We start from the raw sequence: 12,113 nt of genomic DNA, 5'->3' as shown, positions 1-12,113 counted from the left end.
CCAGTGAATTATATAGCTGGCAAATTATTACTTATTTCTGTTATTACAACAAGATCTCATAAAATAAACATGAGAAATTCGTTTGAAGTCCAGAACTTTCTAGGTCAATCTCAAAAAAGGAAGTTCATGATTGCTGTAGTAATATTTGTAGGCATATTAAATGTAAGTGGGCGGGCCTGTTGGAAATTGGCTGAGTAATCCCAGTTCAGAATAAGTATGTTGGCCTCCAACCACCATGGTGTGACCTGGGATGCTTATTAAAAAATAAAATTTCTCAGTCCCCCTCAGATCCTAAACAGAGTATCCAGAGGTTGTAGCTATAGGCACCCATACTTTAACAAGCACCCAAGATGATCTGGATGCATGGTAAAGTTTAACAATGACTCTAGCCTTTAGGGTGACAAGTAATTCTATGGGAAGATGGGAAATAGCAAGTGAAATGAAATGTCCATTGCTAGCAGGAAGAGGAAGTTAGTCCTCCATTATGCATCAGGGAGCTTGGAAGAATATTGGTGCTTTTTACTTCTTCTGGTGATATATTCTTGCAGTTTGTCATGGCTCATTTACAATTATGGTCTGTCCCTTTTGCAGTCTTGAGGCAGTTCACCAGAATTCTATTTTTAACAGCAATTTCTTGAATCTCTTGGGAACGGTCTTTGTAGGACTGGCTCATGAGCTACGATCATGGCCAGTAACATGTCAAAATGCCGCGGTGACCCTTATCAGCTGTCGGCTCTTTTGCCATTACACCACGGTGGAAAGGAAAGACATAAAGTGAGCCCCCCTCCTCCCCCATCCTTTTGGTATTTCATAAGCGAGAGGGAGCTGGGGTCTTAACGCAGTGAGAGGCGAGGTGAAAGGAACAAGGGCATTGGCTCAGGCTTGGAGGAGCAGGATGCCTTTAATCAAAGAATAGGATCTCCCTCAGAAGAAAGAGAGGCTAGGTCCAAAGATGAGTATCTGTAAAGGGCAGCTGGAAGATGACCCGAGGGGAACTTTCATCCTGGGGCTGAGTCCTAGGAAGCGAGCACAGGTGCGGACGATGGGCGAGTCCCAGACCTCGCTGAAATCGGATAGGCTCCAGGCCCTTCCGAAAACACACTTGATAACGCGGCCAGCCAGCCCGCCCTCCCGGCGACTCGGAAGCCAGAGCGAAAGGCTGCGGCGAGCCAGCGAGGAGCCGTTAGTCGACTCGGCTCGCCCGCAGCACCCTCCCTCGCCTCGGGAAGCGCTCTCGGCCCCGCCTCCTCGGCTGACGTCCGGGGCGAGCGGAGGCGGGAGCGTGGGTGGGCCGAGACGTCGGCCGCCCGCGATTCGGCCGGCTCAGCCACACCACCGCGCGCCCCCGCTCCGCCCGCCCCTCCGGGCGCGTCTTTTCCGGGCTCGCGCCGCGCCGCGCCGCGCCTGGTCCCGCCTCCGCCGGCCGTCCGGGTGCGCGCGGGCCGCTGCGGCTTTTTCTCCGGCCTCCGTGGCGCGCCCCTCCTCGCCCCAGCGCTAGCGGGCACGCGGTTTTTCCGCGGGCTTCCCGGGTGCCAGGCGCGGGCCGGCTGCGAAGACGCCTTGTGGACCGCGTCTCCGGTAAGTATAGCCCCGGCTGCTGACCCTTGTCGCGGTAGGGGCCCCAGCTCCGGCGGCGCCGCCGTCCCGCACCTGAGCCCCGCGGAGGTGGAGGGGACGTCCCAGTTCCCGGAATGGGCTCTCTTTCTTTGGGAGCCCGGCCGATCTACCCGCCCGCCTCCCTCCCGGTGCTGGGAAGATTCCCGGGGGTCTCTGTGTCTTCTCCTCTGAAGTCCAGGGTCCTCGAGAGCCCTGCCTCCTTCTCTTCCTGCCACCCACCGTCCTCCATCCCCCGAGGACCAGAAGCATCTTCCCGACCGGGCTTACTGTGCGTTGCCTTTACCCTTTCCGAAGGAGCACATCAAGTGCTTGCCAGACCTCCAGACGACCTTTAGGGCGCCCCTAGACCTCAACTCCATCTTGTCCCTTAGGGGTCGCTCTGTCTCCCAGTGCTCTGTGGTCCCTATGGCCCTAGCAGCATCCGCCCTTCGGATTTGAGGGATGCCCTGGCTTCCCAGCTCTTCTTAGCTTCCGTATCTTCAGGTACGTTAGAAAACGGCTGAATTCTAGCAGAAGCGTGCTCTCCCCCCCCCTTCTGTCTACATCCCTGTCCTCATGAATGCCTTATATTTAGCATCAGCTTCATTCACTTCCTCTTCCTCTCATTTGAGGACCCTACAGAAAGAATTGCGGCTGATGTCTATAGCACATAGAAAAATCGAGGAGAATATGATTCATTGCCTAACCCCCATCAAGGGGTTACATATTTTAAAAAGGACGTCATATTTTCTCTGCACTCCAGCATGTCCTCCTTGAAAGGCATTTCCCCACCCTCTTGAAATTAATTTTGCTATAGTCTCTCACCTTAAAAAAAAAAAAATCAGCCATGGCTCCAAGAAACGACGGTGAGTTGCTGAATAAGTAAGTAGGCTGCTTTACTGGTTAAGTCCTTAATCAATGCCTCAGTTTCTACATCTGCAAAAATGAGGATGTTGAACTAGAGCACAAATAAGGTTCCTCTAGTGTTTTGATTCTAGGACCTCTAAATTCATGCTTAGTTACATGTTGCTGCGTAACAGAGATTTAACCTAATTAAAGTCCCATTTCCTGGGAGTTGCTCGTCACTTTAGTTTTTCTTTTATTCTGCCTCTAATACTTTTAACTGTTCTTGATACCTAAGGCAGCATGCAATGGAAGATTCAATTACAGGACTGTCAATGAGGGTATCAGTCAAGCTTTTTATAGCATAAGGCCTCTTGAATTTTTTCGATTGAAGCTACTAACGTGTGAGACATGTAAGACTCCTGTTGGAGTTAACACCCTCTCCACCCTTTCTTTAGGTGGAGGATGAAACATTACACCGTTAGTATGCTTGCACCATAGAATAAAGTACCATATTGTTCTGATACTAGAAGGAATTTGACACTTAAACATCCATGGGAAGGTGCACTGCAACAATTAAAAGCTTTTCCCCTAAAAACCCTATTAAAAAATTAGTGATTCAGATTAACATTTTTGTTTGTGTTTTGGGTAGGTGTGGGATGGGTGGAGATAAGAGAGTCTTGCCCAATTCAATTTAAGAGGAGAAATGAATTGGGACTCTGGAGAGGCTCTGAATCCAGCCCTAGCCAATTGTATAACCTTGAACAAGTCACCTAACCTCTCTTGGTTTTTGCATCTGTAAAAGCCTGTTGATGGTTGGCAGAGTGAGCCATAAGTCTCCCAATTTGAATTCTTTGTTCTTATACTGATAGATATATGATTATATGATGTAAGCAGCACTAACGTTGTGGCCTAAGTCCTTAGTTATAACAGTTGTTGAGAATGTTTTTCTCAAACATCTGTATATGCTTGCTCCAATTTATGTGTGCATAATTCATAACCTATCTTATCAAATGAGTATATGTGGAACTCTATAAATTGGGAGGCATTTTACAAAAGTTGGGTGTTGTTAACTTCTGCTTGCAAGTGAAACATGTGCATAGAACACTTTTTAAAAAACATTCATGTCTTTTATGTGAATATATAGAACACTTTTTAAAAAACATTCATGTCTTTTATGTGAATATATAGAACACTTTTTAAAAAACATTCATGTCTTTTATGTGAATATATACATACTGCCTTGTAACTGTAATTGACTAGGAACTTTAAAGAATATGCTGGCATCTCATTCATTCATTTATCACTCATTGAACTTATCTCATTCCTTCAGCTGTCCCTGGTTTTGGTGCCAGGCCACCAGGATATGATGGTTAAGAAAACCCTCTTCGTGAGTTTATAGTCTGGGGTGGTTGTGGTGGGGCTGTGAAGAGATAGATGTATATACAGTTTATATTTATTAACAACAACAACATTCAAATCAGGGACATAAACAAAATCCTGGGGGAACTTAAACCCCCATAGTGGAGGAGGAGATGATTGTATTATAGATTCCCTTCTTGGCGTTCCTTCCCTCCCCCCTTCCTTTACTTTCAATTCTTGAGATGTTAGCAAAAATAAAAGCTTTATTTTTCCACTCCTATCACTGGCTGGCCTTATATATTCTTTTTCTTTCTTTGTCTTTTAACTGGTCATTTTGAGGTAGCTGTAGATTCCCATGCAGTTGTAAGAAATAATACCCTTTTTCTAATTTTCCCCAGTGGTAACATCTGCAGGACTGTAGTATAATATCATGACAAAGAAATCGAAATAGATACAATTCTGGGTGCCTGGGTGGCTCAGTCAGTTAAGCGTCCGACTTCGGCTCAGGTCATGGTCTCACCGTTGGTGGGTTCAAGCCCTGCGTCAGGCTCTCTGCTAATAGCTTGGAGCCTAGAGCCCACTTCGGATTCTGTGTCTCCCTCTCTCTCTGCCCCTCCCCTGCTCACTCTCTCTCTCAAAATAAATAAACATTAAAAAATTAAAAAAAAAAAAAGAAATAGATACAATTCATCCACCTGAATCAGAGATCACCGGTTTTACATGCAGTCATTTGGGTGTGTGTATTTAGTTTTGTGCAATGTTATCGCATGGGTAAATTAACGTAACCACCTCCACAGTAAAGATACAGAACAGTTCCATCACCACAAGGATGCCTGGTGTTGCCCTTTTATAGCCACAGCAGTCCCCCTCCCTTGCTGGCCCCAAGCAGCCACAAATCTGTTTTCCATGCCTATAATTTTGTCATTTCAAGAATGGTATATAAATGGAATCAGACAGTATGTAACTTTCTGAGATGGGCTTTTTTTCTACTCAGAGTAATTCCCTGGAGATTCACGTAGGGACTCTAGTATCCAGTTCCTTTTCATTGCTGAGTCCTATTCCATGGTGTAGATGTGCCCCAGTTTCACCATTCACCAGTTGAAGGACATCTGGTTGGTTCATGGTTTTTTATTTTTATTTTTTTCCTTTTTAACCTATCATAAATAAAGCTTCTATGAACAATTGTGTCCTGCTTTTTGTGTGAACATAAATTTTCATTTCTTTGGGATACATGCCCAAGAGTGCAGTTGCTGTTGTAAGGTCATTGCATGTTTCATTTTATTTATTTGTTTATTTTTATTTATATTTAGAGAGAGAGAGAGAGAGAGAGAGAGAGAGCATGCACAAGCATGAGCAGGAGAGGGGGAGAGGGAGAGAGAGAATCCCAAGCAGGCTCCATGCCAAGCACAGAACCTGACACAGGGTTCGATCCCACTACCATGAGATCATGAGTTGAGCCGATCAAGAGTCGGACACTTAACCAACTGAGCCACCCGGGCACCCGTATGTTTCATTTTAAAAGCAACTACCAAATTGTTTTCCAGAGTGGCACTTTACATTACCACCAGCAACGTATGAATGAATGCTTTTCATCCTTGCCAGCTGCTGTGGTTACTAGTTTATATTTTAGCCACTGTGATTGCTGTCTAGTGATATCTTGTCATAGTTTAATTTGCATTTCCCGAATAGCTAATGATGTTGGACATCTTTTCATGTGCTGAGTTGCCATCTCTGTATCCTCTTTGGTGAAATGTATGTTCACATATTTTGTCCATTTTCTAGTTGGATTTATTTTTTTTGTTTTTGTTTTTTTTTGTATTTGGTTTTACTGTTGAGTTCTGAAAGTTCTTTATATATTGTAAATACTAGTCCTTTGTTAGGTACATGGCTTGCAAATATGTTCTCCCAGTCTATATAGCTTGTCTTTCATCTGCTTCACAGGGAGTTTCAAAGAACAAAAGCCTTTCATTTTGATGAGGTCCAGTTTATCAATTTTTCCTTTTGTGGATGGTGCCTTGGGTGTCCAGGGGTCTGGTGTGCCTTTGTCCCTTAATTTTATTCCTTGCTGGTCTGCATAACACTCAGTATTTCTGTAAGCAGTGTAAACAGTTTTCCTTTTCAGCAATCCTGGAGCTCAAATGCATTCTGTGAATAAGTTGCCTTGAGGGCTTCGAGTGTGAATACATACTCACACATGCTCTTGCCATATTAAAATGGCTGCCATCTTTTGTGCCCTGAAAATATAATTTCTGCCTCAACCAGGCTGTGAAGTGTTAAAATTAATCTTTTAAAATTAAAGAGATGCTGATGTGCCAAGGCGGTTTTTGGTTTCACTTTCTAAATTAAAACTGGGTAAAAGAGTATGTATGGTTTTTAAATCAAGGTTTCTGTTAAGTGATCCAAAGAACAAATTTGGGCTCTCATTTAAACATACTTTAAAAGTTCACTTCTATGTTCTCAGTAGTGAGGTCACAAAACATGACCATATACTTAAGAGGCTTTTTATACTCACTATTGATTCTCAGAATAATGAATAGCAGACTTTTGAATGTGTATGTCTAGACTGTTGCTTTCCTTGTATAGTAGCCACTTAGTGTTCGTTTTGTTTAAAAATAAGCATTAGCTTTAAGGTGACTTATAATTTGATACTTTGAAAAATGGATGTGCTCAAATTATGAGAAGAAGTTACAGGAAAAGGCTAGTGATTAATTTTGAGAGTATTCATTTCTGTAAGGTGGTACTGAAATTATTACTTGTCTCTTCAGTGTCACCATATTTGCTCAGAAGAGTAGACAGCTAGGGTAGTGGATTCCTACTTGATAAAGGTCAATCATTGGTATAAGGCAAAGGCTGGCAAAACAGTGCTGGTGTCCAAATCCTACCCTATTTTTATAAATGAACTTCTGTTGGAACACATTCACATCCATTCATTTATGTATTGTCTGGCTGCATTCAAAATGCAACATCAGAGTCAAAACAGAGAATGTATGGCTCTGAAAGCTTATTTACTCTCTGGTCCTTTCCAGAAAAAGTTTGCCCAGAGATAAAACAGCCTTCTAAATTATCACATCTCTGAGTTATAAAGGAAATTTAACAAACTTCACCTTGTCTTTTAGTACTTTTTAGTTACACTTCTATGGGAAATTGTGGTTCAGAAGAGTGTATTCATTTTCTTTCCTATGTCTACAAGGCTTTTGGGTCCAGGAGCAGCATTAAGGAATGGACAGAGGGTTGGGAAAGTTGATTTTGTTGTTCTTGTTAAGTGGGCTATTTCGTTGTGATGTAAATTTTCAGGTAGGGCAACCCGTGAGATTCAGAGAGATGTCCATCCCTTTTGTGATGTCCTTTGGTGATCCTAACTGTAAGCCAGAGTGGTAATGACAGAGCCTGGTACAGCAGTGCTGTTGCTCTGGCTCCCAAACCTTTAAATACATAGGAGTTTGATCTTATCAAGCTCAACTTAGACTGTTGGTTTACTGTTTTGTTTGCATAGCTTTCTTTTGTCCGTTAGAAATTGACACTTTAGTTTTGTTTTTTTTTAAACACCCTGTGGGTGATGTTGAAAATGGAAATTGAGTTAGGACAGTTGGCCGTATATTTGGAAAGAAATGGATCCCTACCTCACATCATATACAGAAAGAAATTAAGGGTGTAGTTTAAAATTTTAACTGTATATTTAATGCTTTTCTGGAAAGCATAAGACAACTGTAACAAAGTTAAAATGTAAGAGACAGACTAGGGGAAAATACCATTTACATATGCGATAGAAGCTTTAATTGACTTCTTAACTGACCTACCACATTACATGATGCTCTTCATTTCCTTTGTAAAATACACTGCACTGAACACTTGGGATTTAGTAGGTTGGTCTCTAGTGTGCCAGTATGCTTGAGGACCTACCATTAGAACAAATGCTATTGATACTTAACCTGTGAAAATTCACAGATGAAATGATATGATGTCTGGGGGGATGGGGTGGAAGTATGGAGTGCATCCAGTGGTAAAGGAAAGAAAAGTCAGCACATGTGGATAATTGTTGAAGTTGGGTGATAGTTACATCCAAGTCATTATAACAAAACAAATCCAGTGTTTTGGAGACTTGATGAAAGCAAGTTACTACCATTCAGTTAAGTGTGGGTAAGATTGGATAAAAGATTTATATAAAATAATTATAAAATCTAAGTGTTTCTTCACTCATTGTGCTTTGTAAGTGTCTTTTAAATTCTTTGAAGTTCTACCTTTTCTAAGAATTCAGTTTAAAAATGTTCACAATCAGTGGGCCTGGAGTTAAAGAAAAAAACATCTTGGCCTCCTGGCCCTGTATCAAAAGTTTGATGAGTTGGGGGTGCCTGGATGGCTCAGTCGGTTGAGTGTCTGACTTTGGCTCAGGTCATGATTTTTTTTTTTTTTAATTTTTTTTTTCAACGTTTATTTATTTTTGGGACAGAGAGAGACAGAGCATGAACGGGGGAGGGGCAGAGAGAGAGGGAGACACAGAATCGGAAACAGGCTCCAGGCTCTGAGCCATCAGCCTGACGCGGGGCTCGAACTCCCGGACCGCGAGATCGTGACCTGGCTGAAGTCGGACGCTTAACCGACTGCGCCACCCAGGCGCCCCTCAGGTCATGATTTCACAGCTCGTGAGTTCGAGGCCCGCGTGGGGCTCTGCTCTGTGCTGACAGCTCAGACGTTAGAGCCTACTTCAGATTCTGTGTCTCCCTCTCACTCTGCCGTCCCCAGCTTGTGCTCTCTCTCTCTCTCTCAAAATATAAATAAACATAGAAAAAATTTTTTAAAAAAGTTTGATGGGTGTACATTTACTACTGATGAAGATGAAATGTTTGTCATGTGCATATTTTTATGATTGTTTATTTTATTTTATTTTATTTTTTAAAAATTTTTTTCAACGTTTATTTATTTTTGGGACAGAGAGAGACAGAGCATGAACGGGGGAGGGGCAGAGAGAGAGGGAGACACAGAATCGGAAGCAAGCTCCAGGCTCTGAGCCATCAGCCCAGAGCCTGACGCGGGGCTCGAACTCACGGACCGCGAGATCGTGACCTGGCTGAAGTCGGACGCTTAACCGACTGCGCCACCCAGGCGCCCCAATGATTGTTTATTTTAATTGACACTTTCGATTAACTAATCAACTGTTTTGATTAACTAACTAAATAACATTAGATTAAAAGGATTCTGCTGTATACTCTGTTTTCTTCTCTTCAGATCACATAAATCTTTCACCTATTATGAAAAATACTTTTACTATGTAATATCCATTATATATAAAGAGCTCCTACAAGTCAATAAGAAAAAGGCACACATTAGAGAAAGTAGCAGAGGGTTATGAATTGGCATTTCTGAGAAAAAGAAATAAAAATGATGAATAAGAAAAAGGATGCTCAAATTCCCTCTGGTAATTAAGGAAATGAAAACCGCTTTTCACCAAATACATTTTCAAAACTAAATATAATATCCACTTTTAGCAAAGACATGGGCACTGTCATACACTGTTACTTAGAGTACAAATTGTATGGCTTCTTGATAAAAAACAATACCCAAATCCTCTCATTTTAAAATGTACATATATTTATTTATTTATTTATTTATTTTTATATATGAAATTTATTGACAAATTGGTTTCCATACAACACCCAGTGCTCATCCCAAAAGGTGCCCTCCTCAATACCCATCACCCACCCTCCCCTCCCTCCCACCCCCCATCAACCCTCAGTTTGTTCTCAGTTTTTAACAGTCTCTTATGCTTTGGCTCTCTCCCACTCTAACCTCTTTTTTTTTTTTTTTTCCTTCCCCTCCCCCATGGGTTCCTGTTAAGTTTCTCAGGATCCACATAAGAGTGAAACCATATGGTATCTGTCCTTCTCTGTATGGCTTATTTCACTTAGCATAACACTCTCCAGTTCCATCCACGTTGCGACCCAGCAATAGCACTGCTAGGAATTTATCCAAGGGATACAGGAGTACTGATGCATAGGGGCACTTGTACCCCAATGTTCATAGCAGCACTGTCAACAATAGCCAAATTATGTACATATATATATTTTTTTTTTAATTTTTTTTAACGTTTATTTATTTTTGGGACAGAGAGAGACAGAGCATGAACGGGGGAGGGGCAGAGAGAGAGGGAGACACAGAATCGGAAACAGGCTCCAGGCTCCGAGCCATCAGCCCAGAGCCTGACGCGGGGCTCGAACTCACAGACTGCGAGATCGTGACCTGGCTGAAGTCGGACGCTTAACCGACTGCGCCACCCAGGCGCCCCTGTACATATATTTTTTAAAAAAATGTACGGTATATTTTGATGCAGCAATACTGTTCGGAAACTAGGTATGTATAAGGTTTCACTGAAACTGGTCATAATAGTGAAAACTTAACAGCAACCTGAATATCCGTCAATAGAGGAATGATTTAAATAATGTGCTGTTTGGGGCGCCTGAGTGGCTCAGTCGGTTAAGCGTCTGACTTCAGCCCAGGTCACGATCTCACGGTCTGTGAGTTCGAGCCCCGCGTCGGGCTCTGGGCTGATGGCTCAGAGCCTGGAGCCTGCTTCCGATTCTGTGTCTCCCTTTCTCTCTGACCCTCCCCCGTTCATGCTCTGTGTCTGTCTCAAAAATAAATAAACGTTAAAAAAATGTGCTGTTCTATGGAATACCATAGGGTGTTTGAAGGAAAGAAACCCCTTCAAACCTATGTAAACTGACACAGGAGTTCCAAAGTACGTTGTTAAAGGAGAGAGGGGAAGGAGGGAGTCTGCACCCTTCATATACCATGATTCCACTTTTCTAAAAGCAAACAGAACCTTCCTTATGTGTATGGATAATACAAAAAGGTCTGATTGATACATACCATGAGTAGTTACCTCTGGGGGAAAAGGCAGTGTTGCTAACGAAAGGCAGTATAAGGGATACGTTTATTTTTCACCCTGTACAATTCTCTAGTGAATTTCTAACTTCGTGATTACTATTTTGATAGTAATTATACAGATAATAGTATGGAACATTTACCCACTAGAGGATACTTATGATCCCGTTATTATGCATTATACGATGACACTGTACTAGAAATGTAGTGCCTTGTGTTTAGTGAGCACAGAGGGTTTTTTTTTTTTTTTTAGGGTAACTTCTTGCTTTGTTAAAGTACTATTTGTATTTTCTAACTTTCTGCACTGAAAGTGTACGTATAAAGAATAAAATCACTGTGATTCCATACCCAGAGAGAGATCTATTATCAACTTTTGGGTATATATGCTTGTGCACACAAAACTGTGTACACACATGTATGGGCACTTGCACACACACATGCACATGTGTATGGTCATGTGCAACCATGTCTTTCTACAAGAATGGGTTCTTGCTGTATATACCAATTTGTAATTTGCCTTCTTCAACTTGGCATTATTGTGTGAGCATCTTTCATGATTGGTAGTTATGAATAAGTGAAAAAGACATTTTGTTGGGAAAAGAAAAACACTGCCATGTAAATAGTGTTCCAGTTAAAATAACTGGTTTCTAGGGCAAACTATAATCTTACCAAAAAAAAAAAAAAAGCCGTGGTCACCAAAAGTAAATAACCAAGGAATTTTAGAGTGCCTGGGTGGCTCAATCGGTTAAGCATTCAACTTTGGCTTGGGTCATGAGCTCATGGTTTGTGGGTTTGAGCCCTGCGTCAGGTTCTATGCTGGAAGCTCAGAGTCTGGAGCCTGCTTCAGATTCTGTGTCTCCCTCTCTCTGCCCCTCCCCCGCTCACTCTCTGTCTCCCTCTCTCTTTCTCTCTCAAAAATAAATAAACATTAAAAAAATTAAAAAAAAATAACCAAGGGGCGCCTGGGTGGCTCAGTCAGTTAAGTGTCCGACTTCAGCTCAGGTCATGATCTCAGTTTTTGAGTTTGAGCCCTGCATCAAGCTCTGTGCTGATAGCTCAGAATCTGGAGACTACTTTGGATTCTGTGTCTCCCTCTATGCCCCTCCCCCGCTCACACTCTGTCTCTCTCTCTCTTAAAAATAAACATTAAAAAATTTTAAAAAAAACAAATAACCAAGGAATTTTAAAATTCTCAATGTTGGAGCACCTGGGTGGCTCAATCAGTTAAGCGTCTAACTTTGGCTCAGGTCATGATCTCACTGTTCATGAGTTCAATCCCTGCATCAGGCTCTGTGCTGACAGCTTGGAACCTGGAGCCTGCCTCGGATTCTGTGTCTCCCTCTCTCTGCCCCTCTCCCACTCACGCTCTGTCTCTCTCTCTCTCTCAAAAATAAATAAACATTAAAAAACACTTAAATTCTCGATGTTGAACC

General features: G+C 42.3%; 1 protein-coding gene across 1 annotated transcript in view; it reads left to right on the top strand.

Annotated features, from left to right (window-relative positions):
• The first annotated feature begins 684 nt into the window (after positions 1–684).
• Positions 685–12,113, top strand: part of LOC124514061 (translation initiation factor IF-2-like) — a 34,611-nt gene continuing 23,182 nt past the window's right edge. Inside the window, exons 1-2 of the mRNA XM_047082156.1 lie at positions 685–774; positions 1,078–1,578. Of these exons, the coding sequence (XP_046938112.1) occupies positions 685–774; positions 1,078–1,578 (591 nt within the window). The remainder of the gene's footprint in view (positions 775–1,077; positions 1,579–12,113) is intronic.

This window comes from Lynx rufus, unplaced genomic scaffold (assembly GCF_022079265.1).
Source record: "Lynx rufus isolate CCGP_SWC_20201006 ecotype Redwood Valley unplaced genomic scaffold, mLynRuf1.p SCAF_19, whole genome shotgun sequence".
Lineage (NCBI taxonomy): Eukaryota > Metazoa > Chordata > Mammalia > Carnivora > Felidae > Lynx > Lynx rufus.
This window is presented reverse-complemented; position numbering and strand designations above follow the sequence as displayed.